This window comes from Brassica napus, chromosome C6 (assembly GCF_020379485.1).
Source record: "Brassica napus cultivar Da-Ae chromosome C6, Da-Ae, whole genome shotgun sequence".
NCBI classification, from domain to species: Eukaryota; Viridiplantae; Streptophyta; class Magnoliopsida; order Brassicales; family Brassicaceae; genus Brassica; species Brassica napus.
Genome location: NC_063449.1, coordinates 34829664 through 34847798, shown reverse-complemented (window position 1 = coordinate 34847798; position 18135 = coordinate 34829664). Strand labels below are relative to the sequence as shown.

Below are 18135 nucleotides of genomic sequence, written 5' to 3'. Positions count from 1 at the left end.
CCTTGGTGATCAAGCCAAGTTAAACCGAGCCCACCACTTTCCGGACCACGACCGGCTTAGTGGTACCATTTGAGGAAGCAATGACCTGCAAACTACTACTAGAACCACCACGAGGTTCTCACACAACAGTACCAACACGAGGTACACACTATAACAACATATAATAATCACACAATCACAATAATCCAGGTGCTTAGACTAGTCTTGCTATCCACTTAGCCCATATATCGTCTCAAGCCTCGTTTCCACAAACTGACACCTAGACCGGTCCGGCTATCCTAGCTCAGAATCCGTCTCCAATGTCAGAAACCTGCATTAAAAATTCGTTAACAAACAATTAACCGTGACTCACAGTGATTAAGCGATTTGGCTTGACTCTTTGAGTCCGGATGTTGACCAAACCCCTTTTATCCCCTCCAAATCTTCGTCTTGGTACCGTGATGTTAAATCCCAAAACCCAACCTCAATGTCTTGAATGAACTGGCCTGGACTGATCAGAACTCGGAAATAACCTTCTTTCTCTTCTGTACAGTCTTTCGGAACTTCCCGGCAGTTTATCGGTCTTCGAAAAATGTCTCTACTTCTAAATCACCTCACTTCTTTCTTTCTCTCTCTCTAAACCACGTTTTGGAGTGTCCTTGGTGTGTCTGAATGAGTAAAAATGAACCAGGGTAGTTGGGTATATATAGAAGTAGCCGGCCAATAAGAATGAGCCACCCGATCGCCAGTGTGTCGTCCTGCATGCTTCTGGTCGCATTCTGGGTTTTATTTGTTTAAGTAGTGGTTCAACCGGTTGTCGGATTCTAGGTTTTAGTGATTTTTTGCGGGTTTTACTGGATTTTTAAATAATAAGTTTTTCATAAAATCCAAACATGATTATATTTTTGGTCACCGGGTTTAACGGTTTAACGGTTCAACCGCGGGTTTAAAGGTTCAACCGTGGCTCCGGACCGGGTTTCAAAACACTGCTAAAATCATAAGTTCCATTTGGATGTTTTTGTATAATGATTGGGATCCAATTTTGGTTTTTCAGGTTCGAGATTTAAGTAGGTACTTCGGCTAACGCCCAAAGCCTAACTTTTACTGTATTATTATTTTGTAGTTTTTAAAATTCATTGTAACTTTTTTTTTCATCAAAAAGTTGACATTGATTTTGCAACTTTAGGTAAGAGATTTTGCAACTTTAGGTAAGAGCTATTAATAAAAATCATTTAGCCATGCTAAAATGCCATTTTGCTAACTCAGAATCAGACATTGTGAATTTTGTAGAGAAATTGCCACAAATATTATATTCATAATACTATTTTTCATGTTCACATTTAACCACTTTTACATTCACTGAAGAGTAAAAAAACATTTATACCGCTAAGGTTAACTAATCTAGATTTAGTGTTTAGAGTTGAGGAGTGCGTAGGTTTTTGGAATGTGACATTTAGGATTCTAATAAATATATAAATAAATACTTAAATTTTTTTAAAAAAATATTTGCGAACATAATTTTTGATTTTCAAAAAGAAATTTTGAAAAAACAAATTCAAAAAAAAAATTAAAAAATTAAAAAAAAGTTTGAGTTTGAAAAAGTATAATTAGAAAACATAAAAACAAATTTTTTTTTATAAAAAAAGAACAAATTTTTTTTATTTTTAATTTATTTAAATAATTATTTATTATATATATAGAATAAAAGTATATTTTTTTGTCACTTAATGAAGAATGGTACCATAAAAGTGTTAAATATGAAATTCTCTCAATTTTGTATGATCATACCACTGATAAAAATACTTGTGGAGCTGCAATACGTTGATAGCATTTTTTGTGATTCAGAGGTTGATTGTTTCCAGTTTTTAAACGAGTTTTTGGTTTTTGATTTTCTAAAAACTACTTTTATACCAATCAAGATTTTTGCAAAGTAGATTTCCTAAAAAATAGAGAAACTAGATTTTGAAATAACTACCCATTTCTTAACAATAGTGTACGTGACTTTTAATTTTCTCTTTTTTTGGTTAAAATATCAATACTATTTTATGCATTAATATAGCATAACAAAATATAAAGAGATCATTAATAAAATAGCAACTATTCGAAATTACTAAGAATCAACAAAATAATATGTCTATCATTTAACTTTAAATTCTAAAAGTACAAAATAACTTATAAATGTAAAAATATTTTCTTTGTTTTTATATTATGTAGGATTTTGTTTTAGATATAGTTTTATTAAATATTATCAAAAACAAATTAAAGTGTTAGCAAAAAACAGAGCTGAATTTTGTTTGTTTCTACTTATGAAAAAAATATTATTTATTTATATATAAATTATTAATTAAGAATTTAGTAGGACCATATATTTATATAAAAATTTTAAAAATTATTAGCATATTATTTTATCGATTTTTGTCATATTTTGAATCGGTACCATTTAAAATCCGAAACAACAATTCATGTATTTAAAAAAACTAAAATCTACTGCAAAATTAAAAACCAAAATTTAAAAACTAAAATCTAAAAACTAAAAACCAAAATCCAAAAACCAGAAACCAAAATCTAAAAACTAGGAAAACAATCATAGACAATTGTTTGATGTAGTTTACGCCCTTAAGCTGTTTGTGATCAAGCTTAAACCACAACTCTAACAGTAAAAGAGCAAAGCCTTAACGTAATCTCAACATGCAAAAGAAATAGATTAGTTATCAAAGCCTATATATACTTCTAAATTCTTTAAACGATTGTGTTTCTTGCAGGGAGGATGATTCCAAGATGATCGATGATCTAATCATCAGCATTTCTTCCCCTCCGTTTCCTATTGCTCCCAGGCATGAATTACGACGCGCAGCAGCCACTGGCGGCGCATCAAGCCAGTTGACATTGATGAGTGATACCTATATGAAGCACGTACCCCAAAGCCTGCCTAGGTCTGGAGAAGCTGGACTTGAGAGCCAAGACCATGATTTGTCGAATGAACCGCCTTCTCCTGCAGATGGTCTTGTTGGGATGTATCGTCACAAGACAGCGGTCTGTGCATTGCTGGATTTGGAATCTAAGGATACTGTACGTACTGTTGGCATTTAGGGTGAGGATGGCGTCGGTAAAACGACACTCACAGAATGTATTTTCGACGACATCTCACACCAATTTCAACACCACTGCTTCCTAAGCAATGTCAATAACATCTACCAAAACTGCATCTCACCAAGTTTACTAAAACATCTTACAAGCAAAAAGTGTTCCGATAACATCTTTGACGCCATCAAACCATTTCTTGTAAACCGACACGTCCTGCTTGTAATTGATGGTGTTCATGATACTAACCATGAACAACTTAAGGATGCAATGAAGGTTTCCCGTTGGCTCGGTCCTGGGAGTAGAGTTATCATGATATCTTGGGCCGACTATACGCTTAACTCCTGCGGAGTAAAATATATCTACCACATGGAGTCTCTGAGATATGAGGAAGCTCTTTAACTGTTCTCTCTTTGTGCTTTCAAGATGCCTTACCCTCCTGTTGGTTTTGAAGGGTTATCCATCCGTGCTGTCCACTTTGCTGGACGTCTTCCTCTGGCTCTCAAAGTGCTTGGTTCATTTTTATATGATAAAAACGAAGAGAGTTGGAACATAACATTGCGCAAGGTTGAAGCATCGCAAGATAACGGTAGCCGTCAGGTATCAAACTACATCGCGGCAGGTGAATACCTTCCACGACGTCAAATAGAATTGGAACAATATGTCTGTTGGTCCCAGATAAGCACAATAGGAAAGAACACAAGTAATTTTGTTGGTAGTTTAAAGTCTACCTTTTCTGATTATTTCCTTGACTTAAATAACAAAGAAGACAATACCTACGGAGCCTCAACTCCAACTAAACAGGAATGTGGGAAATGTGGAGAGGTGGTTTCTTCATCTCAAGGAAGACCAATTCTCTCTTATCATGCAAGAAATACGACAATAGATAACTACTATTTAATTACAAATACTTTCGGTTTGGAATCTTGGTTCTCGTTGACGTTCTCCGGTTCGGTTCGATAGCTTGTTCTGCCACGTCAGCTTCTTCTTCTTCACTAACTGTATCAGTGATCGCATCATTACACCCCTCCCCGAATTTAATCTTGTCCTCAAGATTCATGGTAGGAAAGGACTTGTGCAGTTGCTCGACACACTCCCAAGTGGATTCCTCTACCGGTAGATCATGCCACTTAACCAGTGCTTCATTCACACGGTTTCCCTCAGGGTTCAGCTTTCGATACTCCAAAATACTCTCTGGATTCAGCTTGAGCAGGGCATTAGTGCGGATGGGAGGTAAGGTACCTGAGCTAGGCGTATCATCTCCCAAGCGTTTCTTCAGAAGAGACACATGAAAGACAGGATGAACACGAGTACCCGCTGGAAGTTTCAGGCGGTAAGCTACACTCCCAATGCGTGCTTCGATCTGAAAGGGCCCAAAGTATCTCGTCGATAGCTTCTGTGACGTTCTCTTGAAGATCGTATGCTGACGGTAAGGTTGCAAACGCAGGAAAACCCAATCTCCTTCGGTAAAGGAAACATCTCGTCTCTTCTTATCTGCTGCTTGTTTCATCCTGTTAACAGAGTTCTGCAAATTACGTTTGAGGTCTGCAAGAACCAAGTCACGCTCCCTGAGTTGGTCATCGAGTTCTTGCACGGACGTTGCATTCCTTTCGTATCCAACCAGTGGTGGCGGGTCCTGTCCATAAAGAGCTTTGTAAGGAGACATACCCGTCGAGGCATGATAGGTGGTGTTGTACCAGTACTCCGCCCATGGCAGTAAGTAACTCCACTGTGTTGGTTTGGAATGAACAAAGCAGCAAAGGTATTGTTCGATACAGCGGTTGATGACTTCGGTTTGTCCGTCTGTTTGGGGATGGTATGATGAAGACATACGTAGCTTTGTGTTAGAGAGGCGCCATAGCTCCTGCCAGAAGGTACTAACGAACACGGGATCACGATCGCTAACAATTGATCTTGGTATGCCGTGGTGCTTCACCACTGCATCAATGAACTTAGCAGCTACAGATTTGGCGGTGTAAGGATGAGCTAAGGGAACCAGGTGAGCCGATTTAGACAAACGGTCGACGATAACCAGAATGGATGTATGCCGGTCAGAACGAGGTAGTCCGTCGATGAAGTCCATCGAGATGTCTTCCCACAACCTCTGTGGTATCGGCAGTGGTTGGAGAAGTCCCTTTGGTGCTAAGCTCTCATACTTTGTTCGCTGGCAAGTGTCACACTCTGTCACGTACTTGTGCACTGTCTTGTGCATCGATGGCCAATAAAACTGTTGTGAGAGTCTCTTTAGCGTTCGCAACACTCCAGAATGTCCACCGATGGGTGTATCATGAAATTCCCTGAGTAAATCATGCACAAAGTGTGAGTCAGGTGGGATTACCAGCCGATTATTGAAGTAGATCAAGTTGTCGCGTCTAGCATATGGCTTCCCCGGGTTCGTATCAGCTAGCTGGCCGATCTTGAGCAGATATGGATCAGAGGTGGACAGACAGTGTAGCTCCTCCCAAAAATCAGTTTGTTGTGTGAAGATGGCTTGCAAACAAGGACTGATCGCACGTCGCGACAACGCATCAGCTGCAGCATTAGCCGTTCTGGGCTTGTAAGTTATCTCGTAGTCATAACCCACAAGCGTCCCCATCCATTTTTGTTGCTCTGGAGTAAGAATGCGCTGCTCCAGTAGGAAACGCAGGCTGCGCTGGTCCGTCTGTATGGTGAAGTGACGACCAAGAAGGTAAGGCCGCCATGTACGGACTGCGATCACAATAGCTAGCATCTCCCGAGCGTATGTGGACCAGTTCTGCTTGGCTACTCCCAACGAGCGGCTCATGTAAGCGATAGGCTTACCCTCCTGAGTCAGAATGGCGCCAACCCCATCTCTCGATGCATCTGTTTGAATAACGAATGGTTTGGTGAAGTCCGGTAAGGCCAAGGTTGGTGTTGTAGTCATCGCCGTTTTCAGCTTAGCAAACGCTTCATCTGCCAAAGAACACCAAACAAACTTGCCTTTCTTGAGCAAGTTGGTAAGTGGACGAGCAATGAGGCCATAGTCTTGTACGAACTTGCGGTAATATCCTGTCAAGCCGAGGAAACCCCGGAGCTCCGTGATTGTAGTCGGACGAGGCCAGTCTAACATGGCCTTAATCTTTGCTTGGTCCACTTTAACGCCTGCACCTGAGATAATATGACCCAAGTACTCCAACTCTCCTTTTCCAAATTCGCATTTCTTGTGCTTCACAAACAGTTGTTGTTGGCGTAAAATTTCAAAAACCACTTTGACATGCTCCACATGTTCAGTCCAAGAGCGACTGTAAACCAATATATCGTCAAAGAAAACAAGCACAAATTTGCGAAGGTACTGACGAAATACCGCATTCATGAGAGCTTGGAACGTCGATGGAGCGTTACACAACCCGAAAGGCATGACGAGATACTCGTAGTGCCCATTGTGTGTCCGGAAGGCGGTCTTATGGACGTCTGCAGGGTGCATTCGGACCTGGTGATAACCAGCGGTTAGATCGAGCTTCGTGAATATGATTGCTCCGTGTAGTTCATCCAACATGTCATCGACGGTGGGGATAGGAAACCGATCCTTCACGGTAGCTGCGTTCAATGCTCTGTAGTCTGTGCAGAATCTCCAGGAACCATCTTTTTTCTTGACGAGAAGTACTGGTGACGAAAAGGGGCTGGAGCTTGCTCGGACGAAACCGGATTCCATCATCTCCCGCACCTGTTTCTCGATCTCCTCCTTCTTAAAGTGGGCATAACGATACGGCCGCACGTTTATCGGATCACTGCCTTCCTTCAACACAATTTGGTGATCGATCTCTCGGGGTGGTGGTAGCGTCGACGGAATCCGAAAGATATCCTCGTATTGTCGGAGTAGCTGTCGCATCTCCTTTGGAATCAGAACGTCGCCGTTGTCTCCTTCTTGATAGATGCTTACGGCAAAACAAGACTGGCCCAGTCGGATCTCCTTGTTAACCTCTTCAGACTGGGCATGTTTGATAGTGGAAGTTTGAAGCCCACTAATAGTTTTTGTTTCACCAGCCCACGAAAACTGCAACGTTTGGGCCTCCCAATCACAAAGCGTCGGCCCAAGTTGGAGTAACCACTGCATCCCTAGCACCATGTCCAGCCCAGTAAGCGGTAATGGGAAAAGATCGATCTGAAAAGTTACGCCGCCGATCGTCGTTACCACTTTTTTGTAGACTCCGGTACACTGCAATGGAAACCCATCGGCAACACGTACTTTGAATGGTTTTGTCGGTGTTAGTTGCAGGTTGAGGAGATGAGCGAACTTTTCATTGATAAAGTTGTGTGTGGCACCGCTGTCAATCAAGGCGACGAGCTTCTGGCGGTGAGTTTCAGCAATGATACGAATTGTCTTAGGGGAATCCCATCCGGTCAGAGCTTGTAAGGTGATTTCAGCTTCCTCAGTGTCAGACTGTGACTCCCCATCTTCATCATCTTCCTCCAAGCCTTCGATGAGCCGGAGCTGTGATTTTTGACAACGGTGGTCCGGTGTGTAGCGTTCATCACAGCTAAAGCATAAGCCGAGACTTCTCTTTCGTTTCATCTCGTCCCAACTCAGCCTTTTTGAAGTCTGATTAGGTGTGTTTCGTTATGCCTGAGCCTGGCCCTATGTACTCGAACTCCCCGGTGAAGGACGAGTGTTTCGATTGGTGAATGATGTGAAGCGTCGACTTCGTTGCAATTGCTCATCTCTCATCCTTGCTAACTCGATCGTTGCCTTCAAGGTTTTGGGTTGGAACATTCGAATGCTATCGGAGATGGCATCCTTAAGACCCCCAATATAAGTACCGACAAGGGCCTTTTGAGTCCATCCAGTGACCTTATTCTGAAGACGTTCAAACTCTCTTTGATATTCTCGGAGTGTGCCAGTTTGACGGATCTTTGATAAGGCTTCATAAAAATCATATGCTGCTGTTGGACCGAACCGAGCCCACAATTCTTCTTCGAACACTTCCCAAGTAATCAAGGTGGCTTCCTCCTCGAGAGCCTTTGCAGTAGCCTGCCACCACTCATTTGCCTCGTCTTCCAGATGATATGAAGCAAAGCTCACACGATGGTCCGGCGGAATATTTTGGTAAGCAAAGTACTGTTTTGCTTTATTGATCCAGGCAGTAGGATCGCCTTCAGTGAATCGAGGGAACTGGAGCTTGACATGCCGTGGAACCATGGCCTGAGCCATTGGATTGGTATTCTCCCGTTGCACGGAACCCTGCTGGTTGTTTTCCTCCGTATGTCGGCTTGTCCTCGGTGCAGTGTGGCCTCCTTCTTGCAGACCCGCAACAGCCTCCGCCAGCATATGTCGAAAGGATAGTTCCAAGCCACGAATCCCTTCATTGATCTGCACGATCTCGTCTTGCACCATGCCGAGACCTGTTTCCAGGTCTGACAATCTCTCTTTGTTGCTTGCCATGACTCTAATAACGCTTCAAGACACGACAATACGATGGGAATGAACACTTGAGTGCTCTGATACCAAATGTTGGTCCCAGATAAGCACAATAGGAAAGAACACAAGTAATTTTGTTGGTAGTTTAAAGTCTACCTTTTCTGATTATTTCCTTGACTTAAATAACAAAGAAGACAATACCTACGGAGCCTCAACTCCAACTAAACAGGAATGTGGGAAATGTGGAGAGGTGGTTTCCTCATCTCAAGGAAGACCAATTCTCTCTTATCATGCAAGAAATACGACAATAGATAACTACTATTTAATTACAAATACTTTCGGTTTGGAATCTTGGTTCTCATTGACGTTCTCCGGTTCGGTTCGATAGCTTTGTTCTGCCACGTCAGCTTCTTCTTCTTCACTAATTGTATCAGTGATCGCATCAATGTCAGAGCAGATGAAGAAGAACATTCAGCTTCATATCACATGTTGCTTTGACAATTGACGTGAAGATAATGTGCGGCATCCAATGAAACTGATGGCTCTGTTATATAAGTTAATAGCTCGCTACACTAGTGTTGTTCAGCATTCAATAAGAATAAACTGGAAAGAAAGTTATGTTGTCCCCTGTTGTAGAACAGGGATAGTGGTAGCTATGCAAAACATGTAATACATTTTTCTTCTTCTATCCTAAAATATGATCTGTGGTTGTTATCATTGGAGGACTGAGATCGAAGAAGGTAAAAACTGAGACGAGATCTTGGTTTAAAAAAGCGCTCGCTTTTGGCGCCATGGCGCTAGGCGAGGTCTGGCGATGTCTTCATCGCCTCAGCACCTCAAGGCGTGGCGACTTACACAAAGCGAGCGCTTTCTACGCTTTCTTACTAAACCTAAGGCTCCTAAAGCAACGCCTTAATTGATTTTAAGTCAAACCGAATTGGTTTGCCAAATTTAAACTGCTAAACCGAGTTAGATTTGTAACACATCTTTAGCGTCACATAAAAGCTCTTTTCAAACCCTAAGTTAGTCTTATATACCGTAACCTAAGTTTAAAGTTAGGGTTCCATGTGCTATTGTTCTTCTCTCTATTTCACGACTTTGATGTTTGATGTTTCTCCTGATCTTTTTGTTCACTAATAAGTACTCTGTTTTGCACTTTGGTTCTAAACTTGTATTCTATCTATACCTATATTTTTGCACTATAGTTTTTGCCTTCACACACAAAGCGCTCGCTTTGTGTCGCCATGGCGCAAGTCGAGAAGCGAGACACTCATCGCCTCACCTCGCCATGCGCCATTTTGAACCAAGGACGAGATGCTTGCCAGATTATATTAAATCAAAATCACTGCACTATCATGATTCAATATCATATACTAAGGTTAAATCTATAGCCACCATTTCACATTAAAACCAGATCAACCCTTTTTGCCAATTACAAAAGTAAGCGTTCCCAAACAGCTACTGACAAACAAACAAACAAACAAACAAACGAGCCAACAAAAACAACCCCCCGAGACTTCTAGGGGGATCAAATAAACAAATAAACTAAAAGGATTAAAATGACAACAAAGACCACACGAACAAACAAATGCAGAATCGAGTTACCAGATGTGTTGGCAGTGTTTTGGCCACATCACCCTTTTTCATTGATCAGCGTTAAGGTATTTGTAGATCCATTCTGATGCCGCGGCTTGAGTTTCTGAATCTATGTTTGGAAGTAGAGACAGGGGAGTCACAGAAACCTGTCATTGCCAAAAAGGTTCAAGATAACTAGACAAACTCTTATTATCAATGATACAGAACGAAAGCATGATCGTTCGTGACAACTTACAAAACCATCTTCTAGAGCCTTGATATCCAAATCGTCATCCGTATGTTCTTGTTCTTTGGCCACAAACTGCACATAAACATACTTTAGTCAGAATCTGTGAACGCCATGGTACATACTAAATATCTATAGGGTTTGTGAAGAGAAGGGTTCAAACTTTTCTTTACCTCTAGGCGGAAGTATTTCTTAACACGGCTCTCAGTTTTACCAGCAACACCAACCGATTCGATCTCCACAATACTCTTCTTCTGCGTGGTAAAACGGCGAGCAGCTCCCTGAGATTGCCAGATATCTTAATATCAGTATCTAATCAACAAAAAATTACAGAAATAACAAAGTTGAGGTTTAAAACTTTTGAATAGGAGGAGTTAACTCACCGCAGCTGAAGCATCTCTACCAAGCTGGGCAAGTTGAGCTCCTAGGCTTTGCTGGTTCGACATGAAATTCCCAGCACCAGGGTGACGGTTAGCTGAAACAGCTTGCCAGCTAGGACTCTTCCTCCACGTGCTTTGTTTTGTTACCTTAAAACCCTATTCATATGTACATGAAACGTCAACTTAGCCAGTGAGACTCTAATGCAAGCATAGATTGTGTTCTTAGCATACAGAATTCAAACCAACCCAAGACAGTTTCTGAGAAGCAAACAAACCTTGTTTGATGAGGGTGATGTTGGAATTTCTATGTTGAGAGAGCAATCTTTAGGGAAAACTCCTTTCTCAATGTCTCTGATTGTTGCGTTTATCAAAGGTAAACAGACGCCAACAGCATCCTTAAAGTCACTTTCTTGGCTTTCGTCTTTCTTCCTATAATATATAAGCAAAAATGTATAGCCTAAACGTCCCGTGATATAATACTACAGCAGCACACAGGCATTCCTCATGATCAACTCACCAGTTCAGTGATATTGACAAAGAGGGTACTCCAGAAATCAAGGCTTCCCTAGCTGCAGCTACTGCACCGGAATAGAATCTGGAAGATTCTCGCATCAGGAAACACATAGCAGAGATGAGATGGGGAGACAAAGAATAACCAGTTATATACAAAAGACAAAAGCACCTACATTTGATGACCACAGTTAGATCCCTGATTGATTCCACTAATTACCTGAAGTAAACAAGTAAGGAAAAAGATACCAAATAAAAAATGTATGATGGGATGATTAAAAAAAAATGCTAACCAGTATTGGTTTTGACCAAGCGAAAAGGGCTCCGGATAATCCTAATGAGATGCAATCCACAGGAGTCCCTGAGACACAACAACAACAGAGACTGTACTGTATCACATCATCTTGAATCAAGACACTAAACTAGCCCAACAAGTTGAAGAAGATCAATGGATCTTGTTTCAACAAAGACTCCAACTTTCAGATTAGAAATGTCGTGAAAACTTTAGAAAACTGTAATAACAACAACCATTCAATCAAATCAACAAACCTGAAACTTCAAAGGATGTGGCACCTTTGATGTCAACGGAACTTGCAGAAATGGTTTCTCCAGGAGTCATAGAGTGAGAAGAAGCCGACTTGTCCCTGCCACATTCCAATTCACAAGCCTTACCAAAAGTTCGAAACTTTAAACAAGAATATTAACAAAAAGGGGGGATGAGAGATCGGACGCACGTTTGAGGAGCACAGACATGGACATTGTAGAGCCCTTCACGAACCAAAGCCTCAACGAGAGAGACGAGACCTGGCGAATCAATCCCATCTCCATTCGTGACTAAAACGATGGGTCTGGAGTCATCATCACTCTCTTTATCCTCCTCCTCCTTGGCCGTAACATCGGAAGTAGAAGGAGGCTCCTCCGCCGATCCATCGTCCACTACTCCTTTTCTCTTGGAAAGCACGTCCTGGAGATTCGAGACAAGCGCCGCTGACAAGCCGTTGTTTTTTGAGGTCATAGCGTAGAGAAAGAGAGCCAAGGGACGCAGGTGATGTGGGTTTGTTGTTGAATGGATCAGTAACCCTAATGAGAGAAGATTTGGGCACGGAGCGGGTCTAATGGAGATGTCGTGGAAAGAGAGAAGAAGCTTTAATTGGTAGAGAGAGATATTTACTTGTCAACTGTAACAATTGGTTTCGTTAGATAGAGAGAGATAAGAAGAAGAAGAAGAAGAAGAAGAACTGAGAGGAATTATCTTTTCTTCTTTCTTTTTTTTGCACAATTTTCTAATTATTAAGTTTTTAATGTTTGGGTAAAAAAATTAACCTAAAACTTTTAAGTGAATTTTTCGAACTAAAGAGGTTATTGGTAGACAAATTCTATATAAGCTATAAAATTTTGGGAATTTATGTTTATTGGTTTATGGAAATTTTAGTAAAATCTATTATTACTATTCTAGGAATTTTTAAATTCTATTTAAATCTTTTATTATTTAAAACGTTTAATTTTTATTGATATTATAATTTTATTAAAGCCTGTTGTTTCTAAGATATAAATTATTTATATTTTTACTCAGACTAAAATTTAAAAATATCATGTTTACTCATAATTTATTTAATATACATCTATTAAAAACATACACATATACAATCATCTCTTATTCATCTCCTTTTATCTCGTACTAGAGCTGGACCCGCCCGACCGAATTAATGTTTTTTTGTTTGCGCAATGTAACTAAATATTTTGTACACTATTATATAATTTACAAAAATTATGTAGTGACGAAAATACATCACATAATACATATATTGTTGTTACATAATTCCACTAATAATAAAAGTAAAATGATTTATATGACTGTAAATCACGTGAATATTTGTTTTTATTTAACCAATATCATTTTTATTTACTTGATATCGAGTTGGCTAGTGGTAAAGAAAATGATAGTAACTTTTCATTGGTCGGGTTTGATACGCGTTGAAAATAATTATTTATAATATTTGGATTCCCAGTAAGAAAGAGAAACCGCTTTTTCATTTTTTAGAAATATACTTTTGTTTTCTATAAATAATATAATATATTTATTTATTTATTTATTCAAGTATTGTGTATTTTTACTATGACATTACACATAATAATTAAAATATATATTTTTAGTTTTTGTGTATGTTTTCCATAAATTAAAATCTATACGTGAAAATAATATTTGAGCTGTTTTGACAGGTTTTTGGTCATAAATAATAACTATATTTAAATTTTCAACCCGTTATATAAGTAGTCTTAGTTTTAATTTCTCAACCCGATATAGAAATATTCGTCATGCATTTTTAGTAAAATATTTATATCATACTTATTAAAATGGGTAATTTGTTAGAATGAGTAATTGCATTTTTTGTATTTCTATTATTATCAAATTAATTTTATTTTAACTTATTGACTTTAACATTTTATTATATGTATGATTTTTATTTTATATAAACTTTTTTTTTTTTAGAACATTGTTATCTTGTCTAAATGTTTTTCTTAACAAACAAAACTTGAAGAATATTCTTTTGAAACTTTCTTTATTAAAATTTTCTCATAAGAAAAATCATAGGTATTTTTAATTTTTTTAATACTAATACTTAAATGTACATGTTATTACCAAATCTTATATTTCAAATACTTACTAAAGAAAAATAATTTAAGGTAAAGTTAAATTGAACATATGTAATATCATACATAATTTAAAAATAATTTCTAATAGCATTTTAGTTATATATATCTAAAAAATATCGTCAATTAAATAGATTAGTCAAATTGGTTATTTGAAAATTTTAATTAGGTACAAATTTAGAATTATCAAGTAAAATAGATTTTTTTAAATATGTTCTCATTATTAAGTTTATATTCTCAACTACGGCATATCCTTTAAGTTTTTTAAATATTGTTAATTGATTTCATTAAAAATAAAATTTTGAAAAATATAAAAACATTATTTAATAGAGCATAATACGCACAAATTTATGGAAAAAGGTTTTCTACTTTACATATTAAGGTTTTTTTTTTCATATTAAGGTTTATAGTATTAATGTGCATTAAGTGTAATATTTATCATGAATTTGTTATGGAAAAGATTTAGAGTTGGATCAGCCCGACCGAGCTGGTGTTTTTTTTTTTTACATAATGTAACTAAATATTTTTTACACCATCATATAATCTATAAAAATTATAATAAAATGATGACAAAAATACATCACATAATACATATATTGTTGTTACATAATTCCATTAATAATAAAAGTAAAATGATTTATATAAGTGTAAATGTAAATATCACGAGAATATTTATTTTTATTTAACCGGTATCATTTTTATTTACCCAATATCGAGTTGGCTAGTGGTAAAGGAAATGTTAGTAGTCTTTCATTGGTCGAGTTTGATACGCGTTGGAACGAATTATTTACAACATTTGAGTTCCTAGTAAGAAAAAGAAACCACTTTTTCATTTTTTAGGAATATACTATTGTTTTCTATAAATAATAAAATATTTATTTATTTTTTCACGTATTATATATTTTTATTATGACATTACGCATAATAATTAAAATATACAAAGTATATTTTTAATTTATTTTTAGTTTATGTGTTTGTTTTCCATAAACTAACATATATATGCGAAAATAATATTTGAGATGTTTTGATAGGTTTTTGGTTATAAATAATAACTATATTTAAATTTCCATCCCGTTATATAAGTAGTCTTAATTTTTAATTTCTCAGCCCGATATATAAATCTTCGTCTTGCATTTTTAGTAAAATATTTATATTATACTTATTAAAATGAGTAATTTGTTAGAATGAGTAATTGCATTTCTTGTATTTATATTATTATCAAATTAATTTTATTTTAACTTATTGACTTTAATATTTTATTATATATAGGATTTTTATTTTATATGAACATTTTTTTCTTTTTTTAGAACATTGTTATCTTGTCTAAATGTTTTTCTTTACATACAAAACTTGAAAAATATTCTTTTGAAACTTTCCCTATTACAATTCTCATAAGAAAAATCATATGTGTTTTTAATTTTTTTTAATACTAATACTTAAATATACATGTTATTACCAAATCTAATATTTCAAATTCTTACTAAGGAGAAATAATTTAAGGTAAAATTAAATTGAACATATGTAATAACATACATAATTTAAAAATAATTTTCTAGTAGCATTTTAGTTATATATGTCTAAAACAATATCGTCAATTAAATAGATTAGTCAAATTGGTTATTTGAAAATTTAAATTAGGTACAAATTTAGAATTATCAAGTAAAATAGATCTTTTTAAATATGTTCTCATTATTAAGTTTTTATTCCCAACTACGGCTTATCCTTTAAATTTTTTAAATATTGTTAATTGATTTCATTAAAAATAAAATTTTGAAAAATGTAATAAACATTATTTAATAGAGGATAATACACACGAATTTATGGAAATAGATTTTCTACTTTACATATTAAGGTTTATAGTATTAATGTGCATTAATGTGCATTAAGTGTAATATTTATCATGAATTTGTTGTGGAATAGATTTAGGAAAAAATTTAATTTATATTTAAACTTATTAATTACTTCAATGACATTGTATTGTAATTAAGTTATAAGTCTTAGAATTATTTTTTATTTGTAATTCTATTTTAATAAAATAGATTTAAACATCGCCATGCAGCACATCCTATAAATTTGGCCTTTTAACGACAAACATGTCTACTGGGCTTTAAGTGTTTGTCAAGCGGATAGTTATTTAGATTTCTTTTACTCAGAAGGTGTTATTGGTTTATATATTTTGATTGATTTAGAAATCTATGTAGTATTTATAAATCCAAGAAAAATATATAGATTTTAATTTTTTTTCAGATTAGTATTTACAAATCCAGAGGTTTCCAATCGGATTTGAGTCTTTGTATTTTTAACCAAAAAATTTAAAAAATCCATTCAAATCCATTATAAAATCAAAGTTATTAGTAAATTCATACGATTGAATAACACTTGATTTGATATAGAATTTATGAATCATTAAACCAATAACACATGATTTTAATACATATTTGAAAATTATAAAACCAATAACACTAGATTTAGTTCGGATTTTCAAATACATTAAAATACAAGAACCAATAACCCTATTAAAGATTAGGTTTCGACTGTGATCTTTTTAGGGACAATAGGAACGTATAGGAAAAAAAATGTATATGAATAAAAGAAAAGGAATGTTTGTTTCTTTCCAAATTTAAAAAAGAATATTATTGTTCTATATTTTTCTACAAAAAATAAATGGAAAAGAAAACAAGAAGTAAAAATTATCTCTGTGAATGGTGATGTTTTTGGAAAGATAAGTAATCAATGTTCCTTTTAATTTTTTGGTCACCATTTAAACTCTAACTAGATCATGACCCGCGCACCTGCGCGAGATTTTTTTGTTTTGCAAATTTTATACACATGTTGTATATTATTTATAGTTATATAATTTCGAGTTGTATAACACTTATTTTATGTGATATATGTATTTTACTCAATTTGAACTATATATATTTATAGTTTTCCGTGAGTGGAATACCAATTATTTATTTATTTTAAGAAATATTCTCTTTACCTGTGAAAGTGAATCATGAATAAGAAATATCAAATCAAGAGATATGGTTGAAAGTTAGATTTTATAGTTAGTCGAAGTTACTTGAAGAATGGTTTATTCCATAAAACATTTTATGGAAACGTTTAAATTGATGTTTCTGTTACTGGCATAGATATCAATTTTGGATTGTCCTTAAGAATAAGAAGTTAGAATAACCAATTTATTGTGTTTTGAAAGTTTAATTTGGAGATTTCGATTAAAGAAAGATCTTAACTATTAGTTATTCTCATTTATTTTCGAAATAAAATATATACTAACTTTCTAACCGAGAAAAGATATTTATTTGGAAATTCTTGGGGAACAATGTTTACCACTCACTTTTTAAAAATAAAATATATACCAACTTAATAAGTGATGCAAACGATTATTGTTTCGAGATGGTTGGGGGAATAATGTTTACCTTACCACTCATCTAAGAAGTGTTGATATTAAGATACGAGTTATTCTTGGGTTCATTCCATAGGGTAAACCTCTAAGTTCAACATCTAATAGAATTTCATTAATTCAAATTCGATATCTTTTAAAAAAAGAAACAAAATATTGTCAAGTTATATTATTTTTTTAAAATTAAAAAAAAAAGTATTACAGAAAAAAAAAATTAAAAAAAAAATATTTTTAACATCATCAGCAAAACACTAAACCCTAAATCCTAATCCCTAAACCATAAACCCTAAACCCTTGGATAAACCCTAAACCCTTGGGTAAACCGTAAACCCTGGATAAATCCTAAACTCTAAATAAAAAAACACTAACACCCTAAACCCTAAACCCTAAATCCTAAACTTAAAACCCGAAATCCTTGAGTGTTTTAATGTTTAGTGATTTTGATTTAGAGTTTAGGATTTATCATAGAGTTTAGGGTTTACCCAAAGGTTTATGGTTTAGGATTTAGGGTTTAAGGATTAGGATTTACGGTTTAATGTTTTGCTGACGAAGTTAAAAATATTTTTTTTTGTAATTACAACTATTTTTTTTTTTTTTTTACCTTTTAATTTTAAAGACATAATATAATTTGAGAATATTTGTTTCATTTTTTAAAAGATATCAAATATGAAATAACACAATTTTATTGGTTGGTGAACCTAGAGGTTCGCCCTAGGGGGTGATCCCAAGAATAAGTCTTAAGATACCAGAGAATTTTTGATTTATATGTAATTCTAAATTTATAATTTAAATATAATGTGCTTCTAAAAAATTCTCCGAATATATAATAACTCCGGATATATATAGAAACTTCTAAATCAATATCTTATGTTTTTGTTTTAATAATAAGAGAGATTATAAACCATGTTGAAAGTAGAGTAGAAACTTT

The 18135-nt window shown here is 35.4% G+C and overlaps 1 protein-coding gene across 1 annotated transcript; it reads right to left on the bottom strand.

Annotated features, from left to right (window-relative positions):
* Positions 1-9823: 9823 nt before the first annotated feature.
* Positions 9824-12410, bottom strand: LOC106402682 (5'-nucleotidase SurE). Its single transcript, XM_048760068.1, has 10 exons — positions 11884-12410; positions 11699-11793; positions 11443-11510; positions 11326-11369; positions 11157-11234; positions 10915-11068; positions 10643-10795; positions 10433-10540; positions 10269-10334; positions 9824-10179 (listed from the first exon to the last, which is right to left on the bottom strand). The coding sequence occupies exons 1-10, from the start codon at positions 12162-12164 to the stop codon at positions 10081-10083; spliced, it is 1146 nt and encodes a 381-aa protein (XP_048616025.1). The 5' UTR covers positions 12165-12410; the 3' UTR covers positions 9824-10080.
* Positions 12411-18135: the final 5725 nt, after the last annotated feature.

Bases quoted from the DNA above. Each gene is read 5' to 3' on its own strand.
- LOC106402682 (XM_048760068.1), bottom strand. From the start codon at position 12,164: ATGACCTCAAAAAACAACGGCTTGTCAGCGGCGCTTGTCTCGAATCTC. The intron at 11,794-11,883 runs GTGCGTCCGATC...GGAATGTGGCAG, and splicing joins CATGTCTGTGCTCCTCAAAC to GGACAAGTCGGCTTCTTCTC. The intron at 10,180-10,268 runs GTAAGTTGTCAC...TGGCAATGACAG, and splicing joins AGGCTCTAGAAGATGGTTTT to GTTTCTGTGACTCCCCTGTC.